The 25,941-nt window shown below is 38.9% G+C and overlaps 1 protein-coding gene across 2 annotated transcripts in view; it reads right to left on the reverse strand.

Moving 5' to 3' along the window:
• The window catches only part of kif13a (kinesin family member 13A), a 109,261-nt gene that overhangs the window by 4,364 nt on the left and 78,956 nt on the right, over positions 1-25,941 (reverse strand). The window contains exons 24-39 of one of the 2 annotated variants that reach the window (XM_079837707.1): positions 25,475-25,607; positions 24,952-25,098; positions 23,573-23,605; positions 21,089-21,188; positions 13,578-13,704; positions 11,814-11,869; positions 11,552-11,676; positions 11,283-11,459; positions 9,186-9,278; positions 8,950-9,102; positions 8,799-8,876; positions 8,655-8,705; positions 8,470-8,575; positions 7,218-7,369; positions 5,478-5,645; positions 53-974 (exon numbers count right to left, since the gene is read on the reverse strand). In XM_079837707.1, coding sequence (XP_079693833.1) covers positions 53-974; positions 5,478-5,645; positions 7,218-7,369; positions 8,470-8,575; positions 8,655-8,705; positions 8,799-8,876; positions 8,950-9,102; positions 9,186-9,278; positions 11,283-11,459; positions 11,552-11,676; positions 11,814-11,869; positions 13,578-13,704; positions 21,089-21,188; positions 23,573-23,605; positions 24,952-25,098; positions 25,475-25,607 — 2,621 coding nt within the window. The remainder of the gene's footprint in view (positions 1-52; positions 975-5,477; positions 5,646-7,217; positions 7,370-8,469; positions 8,576-8,654; positions 8,706-8,798; positions 8,877-8,949; positions 9,103-9,185; positions 9,279-11,282; positions 11,460-11,551; positions 11,677-11,813; positions 11,870-13,577; positions 13,705-21,088; positions 21,189-23,572; positions 23,606-24,951; positions 25,099-25,474; positions 25,608-25,941) is intronic. The other variant, XM_079837706.1, reaches the window with a different exon arrangement.

Here is a 25,941-nt window from a genome sequence, read left to right on the forward strand (position 1 = left end):
ACAAGGATTTTGAGTTGAGGTTCAGCTTCAAAGAACAAGTCATTTCACTTACCTACAGCAAGGTCCAACTCCACTCCAACCCAAATGCCTTTGGCGAACTCTACCCCTCCAACATAGTGCACCATCCCACTACGTTTGCCCACCCACACTTGCTCACCGGGGGCCATCCAGTCCGGCAACTGAGCAACTGGTGTGTTCTCGTCCTCACTAGAGTCCACCGAGAGTTCTGCATCCTCAAAGATCTCAAGTCCTCGAGTTGCTTCCAGCTCTGGGTTGGCATGAGGTACAGGAACACTGGGAGACTCTTTTCCATTGAGGAGATGGGACTGGGACGGAGGATCCTTGTCTTGTGTTTTTGCTGGGGGAATTAATTCTGCCTTCCAGCTGAAGTTACAGACGTCCTCTACCCCGACACCATCATCTGCACTCTTGAAGTCTGTGAATTCTTGGCTGACGCTCAGCATACATTTGCGGGGAAGTGGAGGGGAACAGTCCCGGTCGGTGCAGAGGCGGGAACAGTGCTGAGCGGGAACAGTCTGGGATGGACAGGATGATAGTGAGGGAACGGTAGAGCTTCTTGAAGGATGCAACCCTCTTCCGTGCTCCTGAGGGTCTGCGGCTTCTCTGCTGTTGAGCTGGTCGCAACTATCGCTGCCGCCGAAGAGCACATCGGACAGCGTGGCATTTGAGGCACTGTGGGAGAAGTAGCCGCTTGTGCAGCTGCTGGCCGTTGGACTACGGGACACTTCTTTTTCCGCAACCCGTGTCCCAGATAACGCCCCGATCCCGGGCGCTAACTCCCCCTGCACGCATATAGTCCCCCCCTGGGTCTCAAGACTGGCGTTGTACACCTCAAAGTTGGCAAAATCCTCTGGGGTGTAAGGCTTGAAGTTTTGGAGCTCCAGAGACCCAAGACCTGGAACACTGGAACGGCTGAAGGCTGAATCCATGACAGGATCCTCCTCCTCTGAATCCTGACAAATCATCAATGACCAGACATGAAAACAAACAGCAAAGCAGTGATCAGGAGGGAATCTACTGCCCCCTTGTGATGAAACCCTGAAGGACATCTACTACCTGCTACATTAACTCTTTCCCCGCCAGAGTTTTTTTTTTTAAGTTGCCAGCCAACGCCAGCATTTTTGAGCATTTTCACAAAAATGTCATGCCCGCAGAATATTTTGTTGTATGAATATCTGAACATGCAATATCAAACGAAAGAACAGACCCTCTGATTTCAAACACCAACTTTTATTCTAGCTTCATGCATTCTTTTTTATAAACACTTGATTGTGTGTAAGTTTCATAAAAATAAAAAAAAAATTTTAAGCAAAAAGCTGAGAAAAAAGCATTTTTGTCAAAGACTACGTCTGGATCGGATTCAAAATGATGATCAAAATACCAATGGAGTAGATCGAGTCCATCAACATCCCTAATGCTTGCACTCATCCTGGGTTGACATTTAATTCAGTGACATTAGGCAGTTTTGATATACACTATATTGACAAAAGTATTGGGACACGCCTCCAAATCATTGAATTCAGGTGTTCCAATCACTTCCATGGCCACAGGTGTATAAAACCAAACACCTAGGCATGCAGATGCTTCTACAAACATTTGTGAAAGACTGGGTCGCTCTCAGTGAACTCAAGCGTGGTACCTTGATAGGTTGCCACCTGTGCAATAAGTGCATTCGTGAAATTTCCTCACTATTAAATATTCCACGTCAACTGTTAGTGGTATTATAACTAAGTGAACGCAATTTAGAAAAACAGCAACTCAGCCATGAAGTGGTAGGCCACTTAAAATCACAGCGCGGGGTAAGCGCATGCTGAGGGTCACAAAGCGGAGAAGTCGAAACTTTCTGCAGAGTCAATAGCTACAGACCTCCAAACTTCGTGTGGCTTCAGATTAGCTCAAGAACAGTGCGTAGAGCTTCATGGAATGGGTTTCCATGGCCGAGCAGCTCATCCAAGCCTCACATCACCAAGTGCAATGCAAAGCATCGGATGCAGTGGTGTAAAGCACGCTGGCACTGGACTCTAGAGCAGAGGAGACGTGCTATCTGGACTGACGAATCATGCTTCTCTGTCTGGAAATCTGATGGACAATTTACTTGCCTGAATGCATTGTGCCAAGTGTAAAGTTTGGTGGAGGGGGGATTATGGTGTGGGGGGTTGTTTTTCAGGGGTTGGGCTTGGCCCCTTAGTTCCAGTGAAAGGAGCTCTTAATGCTTCAGCATATCAAGATATTTTGGACAATTTCATGCTCCCAACTTTGTGGGAACAGTTTAGGGATGGCCCCTTCCTGTTCCAACATGACCAGTGCTCCAGTGCACAAAGCAAGGTCCATAAAGACATGGATGAGCGAGTTTGGTGAGGAGGAACTTGACTGGCCTGAGTCCTGACATCAACCTGATAGAAACACCTTTGGGATGAATTAGAGCGGAGACTGTGAGTCAGGCCTTCTCATCCAACTTCAGTGCCTGACCTCACAAATGCGCTTCTAGAAGAATGGTCAAAAATTCCCATAAACACACTCCTAAACTTTGTGGAAAGCCTTCCCAGAAGCGTTGAAGCTGTTATAGCTTCAAAGGGTGGGCCAACTCCATATTAAACCCTATGGATTAAGAATGGGATGTCAATAAAGTTCATGTGCATGTAAAGGCAGGCGTCCCAAAATGTTTGGCAATATAGTGTGTATGCTGTTTAATGTTGATGATCGCTTTATTTTACATATGCAGATGATTACATATGATATGGCTTGTTTCTGCATCTTCTTCGCATGTGTTTTGTTCAGGAGACTCAGTACTCTTTTAGAAGATGTGCCATAGCGCCCCCTACCGTATAACAGTGAAAAGACAGAAAGCCGAATTCAGTCAATGATGGGGAAGCGTTGTCTCACAAATTACGAAATTTCCGTCAATGGCAGGGAAAGAGTTAAGACTGTCTTAACTGTTTTTGTGTCTGCAACACTGGATCTACACTTGATATGCATTGTGTCAGTGTGCATGTATATATAAAATGTTAATATGTAATATATAGTCACTGCACACTGTTGACATCTGGTGTAGACATGGTCTAAACAGAGATGATTTGCTTTCTTACTAGCAGTGTGATATGTGAAGTTCTGCAGTCAGTGAGTTAAACACAAGCTGAGGGATTCATGCACACATTCAGCACATGAGTGTGATGGGATACAATGAGATGCAATTAATGCTGAGATGATAATGATGACAATGATGAGGCAGTATCATAAGCGTCACTCAAACAGAAACCGTTTTAAAGGGAAGCAATGCAGAATTTCAATGTTCCTGGACATCTGTATGAGTTGTTTGTCTGTGTATGTTATGAATTTGGTTCTAAGACCTCAGAAAGTTTGAGAGTGCAAGACAGGCCCGTCCTCTCAGTTTAATTTGTGTTATGCATGTGTTCATGTTTAGTTCAGGTTAATACACTGCAAAAAATTGTTTTCTTACTCAGTATTTTTGTCTTGTTTTCCAGTAAAAACATCATAGCATGAAGATACATTTACTTGCGAAGCAAAATTACGTTTTCTGAAAAATCAAAATGAAGTGAATTTTTTCTTAAAACATGAAAAATATCTGCCAATAAGTTATATTAAGTTTATTTTATTATCCCATTGGCAGATGTTTGTTCTTCTTTTAAGCTTAAACTAACTTAATTTTGATATATTTTCAGAAAACAAGACTTATTTTCAATTTTATTCGTTCTGAACGAGTGGAGCGAGTGATTTCAATGTTAAGTCAATGGAAAGGTGCGTTGACGCGCGTATGGAGGTCCTGCGGCGCAATAGACGCGTTTCGCGATGGACGCGATTCCGCCTCATTCGCACGTCCAGTTCGCGCCAATGATGTGAATTGGATGCGAACTGAGTGTCTTGCATGCTTTTTGTGCATTCACGCGTTTGAAGCGAATTCGTGTCTGATGCCCGAGTTGAAAAATTTTAACTTTGGCATCAATTCACGCCGCGTTAACCAATCAGGAGCCTGCTTGCTGCTGTCACGTGGTAAAGTGACGTGATGAGAAACCCTGCATAATTTAAAAATACTACTATTGGGTCACAAAATGTAGTTTTAAGACCTTTCAGGTGGGAATGTAGTTGTTTAAAGCTCAAATCTGTGGTGTATTTATAAAGAGAGCACCTATTTTTTTTTAAATAATCTCTTGCGTTTTTGGAGTTGTGAGATCCAGGCGATCAGCGGGCACTCAGTGCTCATTAACCCCGGCGAGAGCAGCCTTTCCTCGCCCAGTCCTTCTGACGTTTGCCGCTGGCTCTGATGTCCTGTAGTGGTTCGTCTTGTGTGGATCTAACGGGCGATCTTTGGTGTCATGAATCTATAATTTGTTTAAATCGTTTTGACTGAGGGCAAAGAGAAGTTTCATAACTTTTTTTAAGGATATTTAAATATACATGCAGTGAAGATAATGTAGGAGTTACCTGGACCACATTTGTGTGGCCATTAGTGCTTAATATATATTTTTTAATGAAAATGAAAAGAGGCAGAGTGATGTTTTATGACATATTTCTCCTGGAGCACCTTGAACGCGCATCTATTTCGCTTCAAACGCTCGATTTCTACGCGAATGGTTTCAAAATGTTCAAGCGTCCAACTAGATGCGGTAGACGCGATTTTGACGTTCTATTTGCGTTTGGTGTGAACGCAGCATTAGGGCATGACTTTTGCTAGTTTAACGACAGAAAAAAAGGTCGGTGTGCCAGGGGCATGGTCATGGGTGTGTTTTGGGCGTAACGTCAATCCATCCGCAGTCGTTTTCAGCTCTTCAAAATAGCAATGCGCCAACAATGCGCCTGAACACACCTGGTTGTCAGACCAGCACGCCCATGGGCGAACAGAGTGCATTTGCTATTTAAACAACGTGGCGCTGGATGTGAAAATGATAACTGTGTCCGTCTGAAACTAGCAAAACACACTTGCCTCGTGCCTGGCATAGCATTGCGCTGGGTGTATGATAGGGCCCTTAATATCTAAAGTTTTGCTTCTCAAGTAAATGTATCTTGATTGAAGAATATTTAGATGTTTGTACTGGAAAACGAGATAAAAATACTAAGAAAGAAAATTCTGTTATTTGTAATAATTCTGTAATAATGTTATTTTCATGGTTCCACATATGTCAGCAAAAATAAGTTGGAAGTTAAATATATATGTATATAACATATTATAACATATAACATATTAGCAAATTAACAAATTAGCTTGAAAAGGGTTTGAAATTAAAAAAAAAAATATGACACATATGACAGTTTTGGTTTTCATTGTCTTGGACATTTGTTATTGACTGTTATAAAAAATACAGGTTGGAAATGATTTTCTGTGGTATCTGACAGCACAGATGTTTTAACAGGGGCCTGCCTAGTAGTACTAACTAGTATGCGTGTGCACGCCTGTCCAGGAAGCAACATGCATCAGATTGGTTATGCGTGTGTTCACTTACAGCAGCGTGTGGCAGTGTGTGAGTGAGATCAGTGCTGAGTCTGGGCTGTCTGTGATTGGCCCTGCTGCTGATGATGTCACTGCTGCTGTGGCCCTCGCTCTGAGCCCTGGGTCGGGACCAGGGGCCGGTGGGGCCCAACACGCTGCTCTCCACAAACCAACGCATGCTCTGCAATCAGGTCACAATAGCACACTTCACACGGGCCATGCAGCACAGCGAACACTCACACAGGCTGTTGAGTTAAACACGTGATCACATGGGAGGCAGGCGAGTGCACATGCGCTGGGTGAGGTCGTCAGGAATAGTAAAGGAATAGTTCACACAAAAGCTCATGAGATCCCTTATATTATATTTTCTCCACAGAACACAAAATCAGATATTTTGTACAATGTCAGAGCTGCTCTTTCCCACACATTACAAGTGGATGGTGACTTAAATATCACAAGTCATATAGACGACTGACACTTTTATGTCATTTTTGTCAGTATAATACAAGGTTATTATCCTTTATTAAAACTACAATTATTATTAAAATGTTGTTAATTTAAATAAAGCTGTGATAAAAATAAATAAAATAAATATTAGATGAAAAACCTGATTTTATTTCAGTTAGATGCCAAGGCAACATTTCATTACTAATTGGAAATTAATAAAATCTATGAGGAAAATTATTATTATTTTTTAAATTAGCAAATTATATTATAAATAATACTGGATTGGAACGACATGAGGGTAAGAACATAAAGACAAAGCTAATTTACATTTTTAGGTGAACTATTGCTTTAAACTCATACTTCTGGTTAATAGGTTCAGTATCTGCACAGGTCAGTCTGAATAAATTAGTGGCTGTATAAATGAACAGGCTTGAGGGACTGAGGCATGCTGGGTACAGGGTCTAAAGATTAACTCCCACTCCATCTAATAGGGGACAAATTAAGGGATTTCACAAGCAATAAATGTTCCTCATGAATAAAAAGATTGCATTAGTTTTAAAATAATATACTTGTGTTCCTCATATTTTCATTTGGGTGACAATTGGTGAATAACTCATCTTTACTCACATTTGAAACTTAATTTTGTGTTCATTTTGGATCCTGGCTGAAGCTTCTCTGTAGGCTGGGAGACACTTCATGCGCTTTTACTGATCAGATTGCCTTTCGATTTGTTAAAACTGTTCCGTTTATACATGGCCACATAATTGTGTTTCCACAAAACGAGTATAAATCCGATCTTCAATTCCCCACACTACTGTATATGCAAAGTCAACTGCATTTTATTTTTCATCAACTAATTTCAAGATCAAAGACCACGATAGAAGAGAGAGCGGCATCAGAACTAAGATCAGTTTATTAGCTGATGATAAATAAAATATCTCAAGCTCAATGCTCATATCTCAAGCTTTTGTTGACGTGAACTCCATTGGTTTTGCATATAGTGTGAGAATTGAAGATCAGATTTATATTGGTTTTGCACAGACACATGTATGTAGCCATGTGTAATAAAACAAATCAGATACACAGCCATCCAAACCGTAAAAACACATGAAGTGACCAGGTGTAAACAGACCGGTAGAAACACTTTTAAAAGGCATCAGAGCCTGGAATCATTGTCAAGTCATAAAATATAATGAAAGTGTGTGTTTGTGAGAATGCGGAGGGTGGAAACACAATATGAGTGACGTGTGAGAATGAGACACATAATGAGAACGAAGCATCGTGTGTTTGTGTCTGTGTGTGTCACCTCCTGTCCCAGAAGTGGCCGCGACTCTAGAGAACGCTTGACTTTGTTCTCCTCCTTCACTGGCATGAGAGATTTGAGGAACTTGGGCGGTTGAGGCGACAGAACTTTAAACGGACTCGAGTTGAAGAACGTCGGACTCTCTGGTACCGACCCTGAGGAGAAAGTTAGCATGAAATGATGATGCATGAGGCTGTCTTAGTGTATGACAAGCCTACAATTGAGAAATTATTGGAAATTTAGCATTCCAACCCTCTTAAAAAAATTAAATACATTTTATTCATATAATTAATTTTATTATAACATGATAGTTATTATTAATAATAATCATCATAATTTGTATTAAATTATAAATATTTTATTATTTTTTTGAAGTGTTGAAGTTACATTATAAATATATATATTAGTGCTGTCAAATCGATTAATCGCGATTAATCACATCTAACAAAAAAGTTTGTTTAAATAATATGTGTGTGTATATATTATATATTTAATATATATTATATTATATATTATATACGTGTCTTTGTGTGTATATATTGTATACACACACATACATATTTTATATATATATATATATATATATATAAATAATGTATACACACGCACACACAAACATAAATATATATAAATATAATAATATATATACACACACATAAACACAAACTTTTATGTTAGATGCGATTAATCGTGATATATATATATATATTAGTGCTGTCAAATCGATTTGACAGCACTAATAAATAAATATATAATATATATATATATATATTAGTGCTGTCAAATCGATTAATCATGATATATATATATATATATATATATATATATATATATATATATATATATATATATATATATATATTTAATATATATTATATTTTATATTATATACGTGTCTTTGTGTGTATATATTGTATACACACACATATATTATATATATTATATATATATATATATATATATATATATATATATAAAATGTATACACACGCACACACAAACATAAATATATATAAATATAATAATATATATACACACACACAAACTTTTATGTTAGATGCGATTAATCATGATTAATCGATTTGACAGTACTAATATATATATATGTCTATCAAATTAATTAATTAATAAACAATTTAATATTTTTTTAACTACAGTAATGGATTTTTTTAAACTAGAATGCTTGCTTCCAAACCTTTTTGTCTTTAAAATCATTCCAGGTGAACGAAAAGTTCACCCTTACTCATGCATTTACCATGATTCTCTTTGTTTTTAACAGGCGTTTCTTTTGAGAGAGGACTGTTGAGTGAAGCTTCATGCAAGTTGGATTCAGTGACATCCATGTGACCGTCGCAGTGAGCCTGTGGAAAGAGAATCAAAGCTCAGACACAGACATTGACAACAACACACGGTCTGTGAACATAGTAAGTGTTCACTAACCTTCACGTCTTCATCCTCACATCCTGTCCCATCTGATTTACAACAAGAGGTCTAAACAAACATATATTACAGATTTAAGTCCTGTTACACAATGAGCATTGTTTTGTCTTTATATACATGAGCAGAGAGTAGATGAGGTCTTACGTGCTGGACGTTTGGCGTGCTGAGACTGCGCCGTATGTGTCTGCCTTTAACAGAGAGAGCTTCCTTCACCGTCACGGCCTGAACGGACACAAACACACACTAAACACTCCAGCAGCTAGTAAGAGAAATCTGCCTGAAAGTGAAGCTGTACCTGCCGGAGTCTCTCCAGACACAGAATGTTGTCCACCTCCAGCACTCCTCTGGTGTATTTCTCGATGTACGTCTCTCCATCAAGAGTCTCCTCGCTCTCTCCTCGTGCTGCCATCAAGGCCAGAGTCTCGCGCTCCTCCGGCTCCTCGGACGCCTGTTCACAAACATGTGTGTGTATTTGTGTGCTTGGTGCATTCAGAATGAAGAATATGAAGAGAAAGCAATGTGAATTTGTACCTTTGGTATGTTAGACACTATCTCATACGTCACTCCACAGGAATACAGCGTGTTCTTCAAAGACATCCGTCTCTTCAGACTCTGAGTGAAACTCTACAAGACATATATAGTCATTTACATTATTAATATTTACATGAAAATAATAATACATCTCAACAAAAATTGCTAATTGCATAAATAAATATCACTAAATATAAATCAAATATAACTTGAGAAGGTAAATTTATCTCCAGGTCACATAAAAAAAAAAAAAGTATTATGTAGGCCGATCAGGCCTAAATTGTGATGGTCCCCCTTTTGCTGCCAAAACAGCCCTGACCCGTCGAGGCATGGACTCCTCTCGACCCCTGAAGGTGTGCTGTGGTATCTGGCACCAAGATGTTAGCAGCAGATCCTTTAAGTCCTGTAAGTTGCGAGGTGGGGCCTCCATGGATCGGATTTGTTTGTTCAGCACATCCCACAGATGCTCGATTGGATTGAGATCTGGGGAATTTGGAGGCCAAGTCAACACCTCAAACTCGTTGTGCTCCTCAAACCATTCCTGAACCATTTGTGCTTTGTGGCAGGCGCATTATCTGCTAAAAGAGCCACAGCCACCAGGGAATACCGTTTCCATGAAAGGTGTACATGGTCTGCAACAATGCTTAGGTAGGTGGTCAAGTCAAGTCAACTTTATTTATATAGCGCTTTTAACAATGCAGATTGTTTCAAAGCAGCTTCACAGTGTTAAAAAGGAAAATAATGCAACATAATTTTATTCAGCCGTATAGCCATTCTGGAGAAAACGGTGATTCATTTCAATTATCATACAGTGACAATGTGGGCATTAGAACAGTAATTAGATCAGTAATTTAGTTTATATGGTTAATTTAGTTTAATAATTAGATTTATTTGGATATTTAGTTGAAAAATGTAGTGTCCCCAACTGAGCAAGCCAAGCCAATGGCGACAGTGGCAAGGAAACCAAAACCCCATCAGGTGACCTAATGGAGAAAAATAAACCTTGGGAGAAACCAGGCTCAGTCGGGGTGCCAGTTCTCCTCTGGCCAATTAACATACAGCGTATGATTATTATTCTGGCAACTTTACAGGTCAGAGGTCATAATAGATCGGAAAGATCGGAGGCAGCAAGCTGGAGACGGGTTTATTGAGGATGATGTGTCGATTAAATAATTATTAAATAGGAGTAATCGAAATATCGGAGTCATCACGAAGGAGACGGGTTTATTGAGGATGCCGTATTGATTAAACAATTATTAAAGTGCAATATTCTAACAATCGGAGTCATCACGCCGGAGACGGGTTTATTGAGGATGCCGTGTCGATGAGGCAATTTTAGGGGGAGTCTAATGTAACATCCACATGGATGGCAGGACCCAAGGTTTCCCAGCAGAACATTGCCCAAAGCATCACTGCCTCCGCCGGCTTGCCTTCTTCCCATAGTGCATCCTGGTGCCATGTGTTCCCCAGGTAAGCGACTTGCACGCCCCCGCCCATCCATGTGATGTAAAAGAAAACGTGATTCATCAGACCAGGCCACCTTCTTCTATTGCTCCGTGGTCCAGTTCTGATGTTCAAGTGTCCACTGTTGGCGCTTTCGGTGGTGGACAGGGGTCAGCATGGGCACCCTGACTGGTCTGCAGCTATGCCGCCCCATACGCAACAAACTGAGATGCTCTGTGTATTCTGACACCTTTCTATCAGAACCAGCATTAACTTCTTGAGCAGTTTGAGCTCCAGTAGCTCGTCTGTTTGGTCGCACCACTTGGGCCAGCCTTCGCTCGCCACGTGCATCAATGAGCCATTGAATTTCATGGATAAAGTAGTACCTTAAATAGCAGTTCTATTTAAAGTCAATGTAAAACAGTTTATAACCCATTATCCTTCAGTGATGGGACATTTTTGAGTGCAACAAAACAAATACCAAAAAGAAACGCAAAACAGAACTTGATTTTAATCAATTGGTAATTGATTGGAAAATAATCAAAAAATAATGAAGAATCAATGCACAATTAGATCTGGAAGATGTTTTAAGAAAGTGATTAAGATCAATAATGTTGACATTAACGTACGCAAGCTGTTTGACTGTTTCCAGACCTGTTTGTTGTAGATGTTGACGGCAATTCTCTTGCGGAGGACCAGCTCCATGGAGGCCGGGTGACTGAGCTGCACCGTGGCTTTCACGATCAGGTAGATCCTTTCGTTGGGTACTGTGATCCGGTTCAGATGGATGGAGTCGTGGATGGATGAATCCCAGGAACACACAGCCGACACCTGAGAGTAATCATGTGTACATATAAGAAATCATAATACATAGACATTACAAGACACCAGTCATTATTTCCGTTATTTATCATTTCTGTCACCTCATCATCGCTGTGTCTGATGATGGGAAGGTAGAAGAACGGGCTGCCGTGCTCTTTGGGAAGTATCGAGTTCACCCCGGCGGCGTGAGGACCCGTCAGCTGATCATTCACTGTCAGGTTATCAGCTGCAAAACAGACATTACAGCTAAAATAACAATCGCACAGAAACGTCTCCTTTACAAGCCTAAATTATTGATCTAACAGGAGCATGCAAATCAGCCAAACCTTGAGCTCTTGAACCCTGAGGATCCCTATATCTCACCGTTCAGATCCAGGAACAGCACAGGAATGTGAGCTTCCATGCTAGCAGGAGGAACCCTTGAGCAACAACAACAAAGAGTTTAATATCTAATCTCACTTTTCCCCTAAAACTGTTATTCAATAGCAGGTTTTCATCCTCGCTTGTCAATTAACAAATGCTAACTTTCAGAATCACTACAAGCCCATATATAGAGTGTGAACTGCATACTATGACTTTAAATAGCACTGCAAGATCCGTTTTAATAATCCATGTTATTCAATTTTATTGTAATGTGTAAGTTTAAAATTAGAAGACACGGTAATAGAAAATTACTTTTAAAATTCTAGTTGAATAAATTTAGCAGAAAATATGTATTTTATATCATTGCATACAAAACCGGTCAAAAATTTGGAAACATTAAAGGTTTTTATTTTTTTGTTTTGTTTTTGAAATTAGCATCTTAATCTCACCAAGGCTGCATTTGATCAAAAATACTGTAAAAACAGCAATACTGTGAAATATTATTACAATTTAAATTAACTGGTTTCTGCTGTAATATATGTTAAAATGTAATTTATTCCTATGTTGCAAAGTTGAATTTTCAGCATCATTACTCCAGTCTTCAGTGTCACATGACAGCCAGAAAAAATCTGAATGTTTTTAGGAATAAAATTATAAATCAGGTGAATTCTATATGAACAAACCCCCCCAGATTATAGATATGAATAAAACTGTATAGTTTGGTGAATGTAAAACTGCTGAAGTGGAGATTTCTGAGAAAAAAACTCACAGCCTTTAAAGGGATAGTTCACCCAAAAATGAAAATCAGCCCATGATTTACTCACCTTCAAGTCATCCTAGGTGTATATGACATTCTTCTTTCAGACGAATATAATTGGAGTTATATTAAAAAAGTCCTGGCTCTTCCAAGCTTTATAATGGCAGTAAATTGTTACCTTGTTTTTGAAGTCCATAAAAGTGCATCTATCCATCATATAACTCCTCCACACGGCTCCGGGGTGTTAATAAAGGTCTTCTGAAGCGATGTGGCGTGTTTGTGTAAGAAATAATATCCATATTTAAAACTCTTTAGACTAAAATAACTAACTTCCGGCAGAATGCCTTATACATCGATTTACAGTGAAAGTGTAACCTTTGACGCATGCATATTGATGAACGCAGAAGCGCAGAGCATAGAGCAACAAAAAAAACCACCGGTCATGAATTAGAGTCTAAAACGAGAATTTTTAAAGAGAAGGCCTTTAATAACCCCCGGAGCCGTGCGGAGCAGTTATATGATGGATAGATGCACTTTTATGGACTTCAAAAATGACCCAACAGTCACTGCCATTATAAAGCTTGGAAGAGCCAGGACATTTTTTATATAACTCTGATTATATTAATCTGAAAGAATGTCATATACACCTAGGATGGCTTGAGGGTGAGTAAATCATGGGCTAATTTTCATTTCTGGGTGAACTATCCCTTTAAAGATTTATACTGTCATTGAAATCTACAGGCGCAAATAGATAAAGTGCAATAAAAATAAACACTTAAAAGTGTATTTTGGATGTTTTCTTTCCACTAGTCTGAAAAAGGAGACATGTTATAGAAACAAAATAGCCAACAATTGACCACTGGTTTCGCCAGTATAATAGCTAGTAGACATACAAGTGTAAAGGTATGATTGAGGAAAATTTCATTTTTAAAATGTGTCTCTCAAATTATTGTCTCCTGAACTTGCTGAGGTTGAGTAGCACTGGTTTGCAGTGCATAAGTTCTCACCAGTGCGCCGGGGCCCCTGGGATTCCACTGCCAGGGGCCGGAACCAGCACTGCGTTCCTCTCCTCCGTCAGACCCACCCACTGCTCCACCAGTCTGGCCTCTCGTTCCACATCCTCCTCTGACTTCTCTGAAAATCACATGCACAAGCATGAAGCAATACAGCCCATTATATACTACTACTTCTACGACTAATAATACTTACAATACACTTTATTTATAATGCACTTTTCACATTTCCAAAGCGCTACAAAACGGGTAATGAGAGGAAAGGCCTAATTCTGGAAAAACATGAGCTCATTGTTTCTGCCTTAAATTAATACATTTATTAAGACATTGTTCGCTAACTGTGTGATTTGTATATGTACATTTCTGAAATCCATAACTTGGACACGGTCAATTCTGATAACAAATCCCTCTAAATTGTAATGTAGATGCATACAATTTCTGTAAAGCTGCTTTGAAATGATGATATGCATTGTGAAAAGCGCTATAAATAAACAAATAAATGTGAATTGAACTCTTAGAATAAAGGGTTCTATATAAAAGCTTAAATGGCTTCTTTTATGCACTTAGAACTATAGAACATTTTAGGGGTTCCTATCAATTATATGGATTCGTTTTAGGGTGCTTTCACACCTGCCTCATTTGGTTCGGTTGAATCGTACTAGAGTTCGTTTTCCCCTTTGGTGCGGTTCGTTTGGTCACAATGGTCAGGTGTGAAAGCAGCAATCGCACTCGGGTGCGCACCAAGAGCGGACCAAACAAGCGTACCGAGACCTCCTTGAAGAGGAACTCGTTTCGAACAGACCCAACTGCAAAAAGTACTGATCATCTTTGGACTAAACCAGCTGCCGTAGTCAGCTGTGCTGTGCATTATGTGATGAGGAAGTGTTTGTTGACAGTTTGCACTTTAGCATGGCAGCTCGCGGACAAACTTGGAGTAGTGAGGAGGTGCGGAGCCTCATAGAAATTTGGTCTGATGACCATACTAGGTCCCAACTTTCGAAAACTCACAAGAACAGCGCGATCTTCGCTTGAAGTGCATTAAAACGTTGTTTTCAAGCCGCACCCGCGCTTCGTTATAGAAATGTATTGTTTGCATGTTGTGGTGTATATAAACAATGTAATAGATTATGGCCAGGGACAAAACCAGCCCTGTTTAGGAAATACGCCATGGCCAATGAGTGATGTGGATGTTGTCATGTGACTGCATTTTGGTTCGTCTCAACTGGTTCGGACCAAAGCAATCAGTGTGGTGTGAAAAGGAACCAAAAAAGCTGAAAAATGCTACAATGTATAATTGTTTGCCCTTGGTTCGGACCAAGCCTGTAGTGCTCCAGTCAGAAATTGAAGCTTTCGCGCCTCGATCGCCCCCCGGTGGCCGGTCCCAGTATAGCTCCTAAACCCCGCCTCTCCATGTATTTCAATGGGCGCGAGACACACTAAACTATTTAATTACACTTCAAATAATTGTTTCCTAAAGATGGTTTCTGTCATTTTAGGCAGTTTTTATTACAATAATTTCATTTCAAGTGTTCGTTTTTTAAATAAGTTTAGTTTTAGTGAGTTATTTGATGCTATAAAAACGGGGGTGTGACGTCATGATTGACAGCTGAGATTGACGGCTTCTCTGAGTGAAGTTGTCACTGAGGCACTAACGGACTTTTTTCTGGATTTTTGTGAGGAGATTGGAGCTTTAGCTTTCATTTCTACACTTCCATAACTGTTTATTTCACACCAACATAATTAATTATTCTGCATCTGTGAGAGTGTGGGCGGGCTTTTGATAATCGCGCCTCTACTTCCTGTTCTCTACTGCGCAACTCCGGTCCCGAGATCGCTACTGCGCAGACTCGGTCCCAAGATGTCAGCGCCGTGAACGGGCCTATGAAAGCTTCAACTTTGGTCAGCGGAAGTCAATGGAGTCGCGTCGTCCATATTTTTTTACAGTCTATGGTTCGGACCAAATGAACCGAACTAGAGATGTGAAAGCACCCTTAATTAATTAATTTAGTTTTAATTCATTTTTAATTTTAATTAAATGCTAGGAATTGAAGGGATAGTTCACACAAAAGAAGATATTTTGAAGAATGTTTGTAACCAAGCAGATAGAGCCAGGGGTGGACTGGGACAAAAAAGTGGCCCTGGACTTTCTGGCACAAAGCGGCCCATCACACCCACTCTGCAACAACACACCTCACCATAAACGCACCAGCTCATTATAGTATCCAGATATCTGTAATTTTATGGAACAGAGCTCAAAATGTGGAAAGGAGTTTAAAAATTATATGAAAAATACAGCATATTAAAATAATTTGTGAAGGATCACTGAAGTGTGGAATAATGATAATTTTACAGGAATAAATTACATTTTACAATACATTCTCATAGAAAACAACTAGGCCTTTTGGAAATTGTATTATTATTTCTTAATATTTGTGGTTTTACTGTATTTTTGATCAAATAAATTCAGCCTCCTTTCAAAAACATTTTTTAAACGTTTTTTTCATTTATTTTTTAAAACATTTTAATTATTTCAAACTTTTGATTACCAGTGTGTAAAATAATGCAAGTGAACTAACTAGTAAATTATTCTATATTTATTTTAATATTTGACACTTTTCTACACGGCACATAGGCTACTTGAATATGAAAGTTGCCAGTTTTACCATGTATGTGTAGGCTAAGCCTATGAATCATTTGAAAATTATTGTGAAATTACTGAAGAAAGCTTGGAAACAGAAAGACAAACATTCCCTCTGATAGCCTATGCTGAAAACTGCGACACCTACGTTATGTTTCTTTGTGCATTGTGTGACAAATAACGTAAAAGGCATTACAAATTGAGAAATTCTAAACGGTCAGCAGTTTACATCCCTGGAATTATTTATTTTTTTTAAATCGTTAACAGTCTGGAAATATTGCTGTAGACTCGTCATATTCAGCTGTTTATCTTACCTCAAATTGCATTACCTCAGACTGCGCTGCTCGGCTGCTGTGGACAGTAAATCCCGCCTCCTTCAATTTGATTGGATATCGCAAACATTTTGACATTGACGAGCGCTTTTGCACCACTGACTGAGACTGATCAGGCTAAATAGATTAGAGTTATGCCTCAGGTGGGCTGCGCTGGCCATTCGTCTGGGCTGACGGAAGGATATAGGCTACGTAATTTTACTATATTTAGTCTTCATATATATTTACGTAGCAACGGGCCGGCCCACATTGTCCAGCGGCCCACCGGGAAAACGCCCGGTGTGCCAGATGGCCAGTCCGCCCCTGGATAGAGCAATGGTAGTCTATGGTTGCTCTCTCTGCTTGGTTACAAACATTCTTCAAAATATCTTCTTTTGTGTTCAGCAGAACAAAGAAACTCATACAGGTTTGGAACAACTTGAGGGTGAGTAAAGGATGACATAATTTTTGGGTGAACTATCCCTTTAAGCAGCTCGTAAACATATTTTATCACTAGAGTAAATTTGAAATAACCTGTTAAACATGAAAGTATTATGCAATCATTGAATACATTTCTCCATATAGAGAAACTTTTTGGCACAAAGGGCTCTTTAAGGACCCTAGAGTTCTATACAGAACCTTTTTGTCTAAGAGTGTAGAACGCAGATTCTGAGATACTCCTAATATGAGCATCCAGTGTCAAATGAGCATCAAAAATAACACCAAGGTTATGAGCTTGAGAAGACAGCAATACCAAACGGTTATTCAGAGTCTAATTATAGTTTTCACCTTTGTGAGTAGATGCTGGTGTGCCAAGAAGAACAGTAAAATCTATCTATCAGTCTTGCACGATTAACACGTGTTTTATTGAAAGCAGAATGTATAGTAGGATTACCAACTTTCCAATCTTTTGTATAAAGAACCTAAAGAACATTTAAAGGGACAGTTCACCCAAAAATGAAACTTCTGTCATCGTTTACTCACCCTCAAGCTGTTCCAAACCTGTATGGGTTTCTTTCTTTTGAAGAACATAAAAAGATATTGTGATGAATGTCAGTAACCAAACAGTTGATGGGCCCTTATTGACTTCAATAGCATTTTTTTCCATACTATAGAAGTCAATGGGACCCATCAACTGTTTGGTTACCCATATTCTTCAACATATCTTCTTTTATGTTCAAAAGAAGAAACTCAAATAGGTTTAGAACAGCTTGAGGGTGAGTAAATGACCTTTAATAAGGTTTCCATTAAGTAGCGGAAAAATGGTGGCAGATCTTATCAAACTGTTTGACAGGCTCTATCTAATTTGTTAAGTGTAAAGTAGACATCAATTCTTTGAACCATGTTATGACATTTGTGACCCTGGACCACAAAACCAGTCATAAGTCGCACGGGTACATTTGTGGCAATAGACAACAATACATCGTAGTGTTCATTTTGTCACCTATTTTTAATTTAGTCTTAGTTTTGTGCCAAATGTCCTTGTTAGTTTTAGTCATATTTAGTCATTCACATATAATTTTTTGTTAGTCAAGTTTTAAAAGTCTCGTCATTTTAGTCTAGTTTTAGTCAAAAGAAAACTCAATATATTGTGTGGCAAAATAAGTTACATAAAATATATATAACCTGCATAATGTATGTGCCACAACACCATAGCTAACTGGTTGATTTACAGCGTGCCTAAAATCAGCATTAGCTTATGAGACGATGGGAACAAATATCGATATCAGTATTTTCATATGTATATAGCCTTCTGTACATATAAGGAAAAATAAGTTTGTCTTTTAGCACTATTTTAAACTTTTTTGGGGTTAAATTATATTCGCTTGCATTCTTTACTATTCACTATTATTAACATTTTAAAATTTCACAAATAAGTAAGCAGTTATGATTCTGCAATACTTTTTTGAACAACTAGATACATGTATATTTATTAAAGAGCCATACAGGCACCAGTAATGGCATTACAAGTGAAAATTTGTATTTTTCCAGCCACAAAATGACTCTAATTTGCCTCTTTGCATTGGAATTCTCTATTTTAACCTTAATTACTACACTAATTGTAATATAAATAATAGAAATATTAGAAGAACATTTTTTTAAGTGGTCATTAATGGACCATACTTATTGCACAAATAGTATTTAGTACCAAAAGATCCTCAAAATATTCAATAAATATTATTGAACTAAAAATATAGGCTATTTATTTTAAAAATAGTTAAGGTGTATGGTCACATTTGACCACCAATGAGTATAAGTGTGACTAATTAGTAAGAGGGCTAAATACAAGAAAAACATTAACATTAATGTTAACAATGTTGCATCTCCATCACTCTCACTCCATCACTCTCTAGGTCACAGACTAGTCACCTATTACGGGTACCCAGATCTAGACTGAGATGCAGGGGGGACAGAGCCCTGGCTGTAGCTGGCCCAAAGTTATGGAACAAACTGCCTTTATCTATCAAAATTGCACCCACAGTATCTGAGTTCAAAAGTCTTTTGAAAACCTATCTGTTTTCTTGTGCTTTTAATGTCTTGTGAATGTCTATTTTTTAAATTTCAGTATGGCCATAGATAATTTCTGTACAGCACTTTGGTCAACCAAGGTTGTTTTAAATGTGCTCTATAAATATAATAAACTTGAAACTTGAACTTGAAACTCTCCATAATAAAATGATACAGTAAATGTAGCTGACGTAATAATCAATGCACACTATGCTGTACTGTTTACCAAAAATTACTGCAAACACCTGTATAGCGAAGCTGTTATGTATCCGCTTAAAGGGTTAGTTCACCCAAAAATGAAAATTCTGTCATTAATTACTTACCCTCATGTCGTTCGACACCCGTAAGACCTACGTTCATCTTCAGAACACAAATGAAGATATTTTAGTGTAAATCTGATGGCTCTGAAAGGCCTCCATTGGCACAATGGCACGGTTCACTCTCAAGACCCTTAAAAGGTACTAAAGACGTCGTTACAAAGTCCATCTCACTACAGTGGTTCTACAATAACTTTATGAATCGGCGAGAATAGTTTTTGTGCGCAAAAAAACCTTAAATAACGACTTATATAGTGATGACGATTTCAAAACACGGCGTCATGAAGCTTCAAAGCGTTATGAATCAGTGAGTCGATTCAGCAGTTTGGATCGCCAAATTTCAGCAGTTTGGCGGTTTGACACGCGATCCGAATCATGATTCGACTCACTAAAAACTATTCTCGTCACTCCATAAAGTTATTGTAGAACCACAGTAGTGAGATGGACTTTGTAACGATGTCTTTAGTACCTTTTAAGGGTCTTGAGAGTGAACTGTGCATTGTGCCAATGGAGGCCTTTCAGAGCCATCAGATTTCAACTAAAATATCTTGAACGACATGAGGGTAAGTAATTAATGACAGAATTTTCATTTTTGGGTGAACTAACCCTTTAAGTCATTCAAATGTATTGACCATTGACACAAGAAGTAGGAACCACGTGACCGCGCGCTGCCGCGAGATGACAGGCTGGCAGCTGTACTTGAGCAACAGCGCGAACTCCTTCGGAATATTTTGAACAGCTGAATATTCTATCTCATGATGAAAAAGTCAAGACGATTGTAGACGAAAATGAAGAGAGATTTTATCTTAGTTTTTATTTTATGCAAAACATTTTAGTCTCGTCCTTTTTCGTCAACAATAATGCCTGTTCATTTAGTCTTAGTTAGCGTTTTTGGACATTGGTGCAGTCTCGTCATCGTCTCGTCTTCGTCATGGAAAAAAAGGTTGTTGACGAACATATTTAGTCTCGTCTCGTCTGACGAAATTAACACTAATACATCGTGTGGGTCAAATTGATAGATTTTTCTTTTATGCCAAAAATCATAAGGATATTAAGTAAAAATAAAAAAAAAGAAGATATTTTGTAAATTCCCTACCGTAAATATATAAAAAATTTATTATTATTAGTAATATGCGTTGCTAAGAACTTCTTTTGGACAACTTTAAAGGTGATTTTCTCAATATTTAGATTTTTGTGCACCCTCACGATTCCAGATTTTCAAATAGTTGTATCTCGGCCAAATATTGTCCTAACAAACCATACATCAATGGACAGCTTATTTATTCAGCTTTCAGATGATGCATAAATCTCAATTTATGACTGGTTTTGTGATCCAGGGTCAAATTTATCTTCAAGAACTGTACTTGAGCAACAAACATGTTCACATAATGTTTAGTAGTTGATGTGTAGGTGAGAGTGTATTTGTAAATGTATGTTGTAGAATGAATGTAGGGATTGATTATTTTAATGTTGTTCTGGGATAAATGTTTTATTAACTTGATAAATTTGTAAATTAGCACAAGTGCTACAACCTGGTAAAATGCATCTCTCCTTTTTAAGGTTTAATGTATATTTTACACTGTCCCTGTTTAAATAAATAAATAAATAAAATAAAATAAAATAAACAGCAATAACAGCTTCTTAACTGTAATTAAACTGTATGTAAATAACTGTAAGCTTAGTGTCCCAGGTGCAGAAAATCCCAGAATGACTCATGCTTTAAACTCCAACCTGACTTGTTGAAGATCTTCTTGATCTGCTCCTCCAGATATTCCCTGCGCTTGATGAGGGCATCAGACCAGCGTTCCCGCACACAGTTCAGGTCTTCTTCCTATTCACATACAGTAGAAGAACATTAAGACCTCAGCTAAACTGCATTTCCAGACCACCGTTTAACTTGCCATCAGTGGGCGATTAACACCATTAGGCTCATTTCAATTCGAAATTTAAAGTGACTGGAAAAGAATTTGAAAATCTGAAGTACATCCCACTGATCAATTCACTGCAGAGATTACAATCCAGAACATCCATCTCACAACGTGTCTACAGTAAAGCAAGCGGCATGTCGCGACATGTCAAAACGAAATAACTCTTTTTATGTAAATCAATAACTCCTATTATAAGGGCAGTGACAAACCAAGTCTATGGTCGGCCACCAATGAGTGTCTGTCGGGCTAGTTTTGTTTTGTTGGCTCTAGTTGGGTTCATTGTCTTTTGTTGTTTGATTAACGTTATCATAGAGACGGCATCAGGAAAATCTGCCGTCACTTAAAGAGCTGCACGGATCCCATACTGACATGCCTTTTCATCTTTTCTTTTCAACTGTCTTAAGACATAATCGACTGTGTTTATGAGAATATTTTGACACATTTTTGTGTGTATTTGTCCTTTCGTGTGCTGTGCAAAAAAGAGGAAGAGAACTCAGTTCATTTTAATTTGCAAATATATTGTTAGTCCCGAAATCTTCACGTTGGTGAATGAATACATAGATCCGTCTACAAACTGGAAGGTTGGTGGTTCTATCCCTGGTTCCACCTGTCGAGGTGTCCTTGAGCAAGACACCTAACCCCAGCTGCTCCCGACGAGCTGGATGGCGCCTTGCATGGCTGACACCGCCTTCGGTGTATGAATGAGTGAATGAATGGGTGAATGTTAGACAATATGTAAAGCGCTTTGGTGGCCATGGGTCTGTTGAAAGCGGAATGGTAAATGCAGTCCATTTACCATTTACCATGATTTGATTTTCCTAGTATTTCCTAGTATTCCTAGTATTATGAATTTCCTAGGTCTGGTGGTAGAATTTGTGTAAACTTGTGTCAAATGTTCCGGTTCTAATCCGCCCTCATATAGTTTTTTCTTCTTCATTAAAATCAAAGATCGTGCTCGTCTGTGTGAAGACTGTGCAAGAGCCAAAAGAGAACGCAAGCCCCGCCTACTTTGATTTGATTGGCCGCCTCAATTATTTTGACATTGACGAGCGCTGTTAGACAACTGAGGCAGACCAGACAAATTTTTTTACTTTTAAACCTTTTTGCCATCCTAACATTTAGAGTACTGCATAATTAAATGGTAAGTTCAGTCGATTCAGCAGTTTGGATCACCAAATTTCAGCAATTTAGCGGTTTGACACGCGATCCGAATCATGATTCGACTCACTGATTCATAACGCTTCGAAGCTTCATGATGGCGTGTTTTGAAATCGTCATCACTATATAAGTCGTTATTTAGGGTTTTTTTGCGCACAAAAACTATTCCTGTCACTCCATAAAGTTATTGTAGAACCACTGTAGTGAGATGGACTTTGTAACGACGTCTTTAGTACCTTTTATGGGTCTTGAGAGTGAACCGTGCATTGTGCCAATGGAGGCCTTTCAGAGCCATCAGATTTCAACTAAAATATCTTCATTTGTGTTCTGAAGATGAACGGAGGTCTGACGGGTGTCGAACGACATGAGGGTAAGTAATTAATGACAGAATTTTTATTTTTGGGTGAACTAGCCCTTTAAGTGCAGCAGTGCAAGAATTTCAAAAATTGAGTACAGTATATTGTGGGACAATTTGGCCATTTCTAATTATTGGGGGGGACTTGTCCCCCTTGATGTCTATAGTGGTTATGGCCCTGACCGTATGTATGCACAGTTGGAGCAATATCTACATGATGTGCTATGCCAGTGGATTTCAGTTGAAAATAAAAATGTAACTTTTATTTGACTGACATTGAGCTTCAAGCTCACAGATGATTCTGAGGTGTCGTGCATCAGAAAACCGCCCATAGCGTCCAGTGTAGACACGGTGTCAGGTGCACATTTGGAGCCAAGCATGACATTTCAATATAATACTTGTTGCCCAATACCAAAATAAACAAATGACATGAATTAATAAAGGCAGATTAAATCCAGTGTGCTGTTTGTACACGGATGAAGCCGTCAGAAGCGGCTCCATCTAGTACGGTTCAAATGGACTTCAACATGCAGAAATCATGCAGCCATGCACTGATCATGTGACAGACAGCCGTGTGTTAGTGCAGGAATCTCACAGCTTCTGTGGAAGCATTTCTCATATTAAACGCAGCAAGATTATAAAATCAGGCTTTCAGACACGGGCGATTATTATTTTTCATCCAGGCGACCCACGTACTGTCTCCTGTCTGAAAGCACATGTTCAGCAGCTCACTGTCATCATGCGTGAGGGACAGACAGCAGGAAGTCAGAATACCTGATAACTATCCATATCGTCGTCTTCCTCCTTCTGCCAGGAGAGAATACAGTCTGTCATACACTCTGCTGAACTGACTCTCACATGACTCCAAATGGCCATTCACACAGATGTTAAAGTGCCCCTATTATGATATTTTAAAGGTTCCTGATTTTGTTTTGGAGACTCCTACAATAAACATCTATGGTAAAAGATGTTTTTTTACCTTGGATCATCACCACTTTTCTCAGTGTCTGAAACAGTTTGATAAAGTATCAGATCTCTCTGAATCTCTCCTTTCTGAAAGTCTACTCTGCTCTGATTGGTCAGATGGCCCATTCTGTTGTGATCGATCTACCGCTTTGTCTAAACTAAACGGCCAATACCATATCTGAATTTGCGCTTCCTCAGCACTTGATACACAGTGATATACAAACCGCAACGATGGCGTCGGTTTTGCCGTATTATTCTCATACTTTAAAAGTGCATACAAAGTGGATTTGCTCTCATAGCGCAGAAAACAGCGGCTTCTTGACATGTCAACAACATGAACCAAACTCTTCCGGTCTCAGCTAGAACTACAGTGTTTGAGGACACGAAAAAAGTAGACGTTGTTCACGAGCAGCTAATGAAGACTGTAGGCTGGCATTATGCAAATGTGTTACAAACCTACATAGGTTTGACCAGGAAGTACGACTTTGGGGACTCGTTTCAGGCAGTTCAGATTCGTTTTTTTCTTTTGGAAGACAGTAAGTCCATTTATCGTGTGCTTTGAAACTTATCAGACCTTTTACATTCACAAACGGCTATATAACACACATAATAGGCAATAATAATAATAGGGGCACTTTAAAATGAAGCAATGCATCCCTACAAAGCCCTTCATGTTAAAAAAAAGGGTCAATCAACTATAACTTTTTGGGGGGTCATGTTTCCAGAACTGGCATTCAAGAAAGATGAATACCAACCATATATCAAGCTGTTGAGTACAACAGATATAGTGTCAAACAACAACAATATCAACAGCTTCATTTTCACACTCCATGTGAAGGGCTCCTCGGGATGCATGGTGTCATTTTAACATGTTTTTACAGTTGAATCAGCATTGAACTAAATAGCTGAAATTGAAGGCGTTGAACTTTGAACTGAACTGAATCAATATTCAATTGACCTGAGCTGAATCATGACACTATTGTCTTCTTTAGAGCTGCTTATATCTGAAACTGAATTGGTTTCATAACTGATCAATTTTACAACATTTATTACTGTGAAGCTGCTTTGAAACAATCTGTATAAAGCACTATCTAAATACATGTATTCCAGGCATTTACTGGCTTGTATCATTTGTATACACACACACACACACACACACACATACATATTGCTCCAGTCGTTCTCACCTGATAGCTGTCCAGAGGTCTCTGTAGTTTTGTGGAGCGAGCGGTAACACAGCCGATAGAGACGGACAGAACGGCCTCCACCATCAGCGGCAAAGTCCCCGAGTGCTGGACCGGCTGGACGCTCACCTGAAGCCTCCGAGAGTGACCCTGGATAAAAAACACACACATTTGCATTGCTCTAAACTTTGAGCAAACAATCACTGTCGCTCATGTCTCTTAAAATAAATCACTTCTGGTCACTTTCGGCTTTAAATATAAATAATTTTGAGATTGATACAGATATTGGCTCCGCTGCCCACCCCTAGTGAGAATGTTATTTTATCAGTGAGCTTTTATTTTGTTTTATGCATGCACAGTAAGATGATTTAAACACCATTTCTGTATGGACGAGAACCTTGGAAAACTCTAGTGTAAATGGAGAGCGTTTTGAAACAAAAAGGCCATTTTCAAATGTATCTGGATTAATGTAGACGCAGGCTTTGTCTGCATTATTGTGAATGAGGTTGAGCCGACAGTGTCGCACCTGCCGCAGCTGAAACACGCCTCCAGTGCTGATGTCTTTGTTGAGATGCAGCTCCACAGACGAATACTCGCCCTGCTCATTCAACTCCTGTATGGAGACGCACAGCTCTATCCTACGAGAAACTTCACTCCACCTGTCAAACACACACATGTTCCACGATACTAAACGTTCAGTAGTCGTTACCAATACCAGTAAAATTTGTACCAATTTTGGCACCATTGCAAAAACTCATTAGGGACAATACACAATACATGAAAGAATGTATCCAAATTGGCTTGTTTTTTAACTGTCGTCCCTAGTTTAGTTAAAGAGCACCTATCATGGCATTTAAAATGTTCCAAATATTGTTTTAGAAGTCCCCAACAACAGTTTTGCATGCATGCAATGACAAAAAAGACTTTAGTTTTCTTATAATATGCATTTATTTTTACCTGTTTTGACAGCGATTCTCAAATGATTCCTTTAGT

Source organism: Gobio gobio (assembly GCF_949357685.1).
Source record: "Gobio gobio genome assembly, chromosome: 15".
In the NCBI taxonomy this organism is placed as follows: Eukaryota; Metazoa; Chordata; class Actinopteri; order Cypriniformes; family Gobionidae; genus Gobio; species Gobio gobio.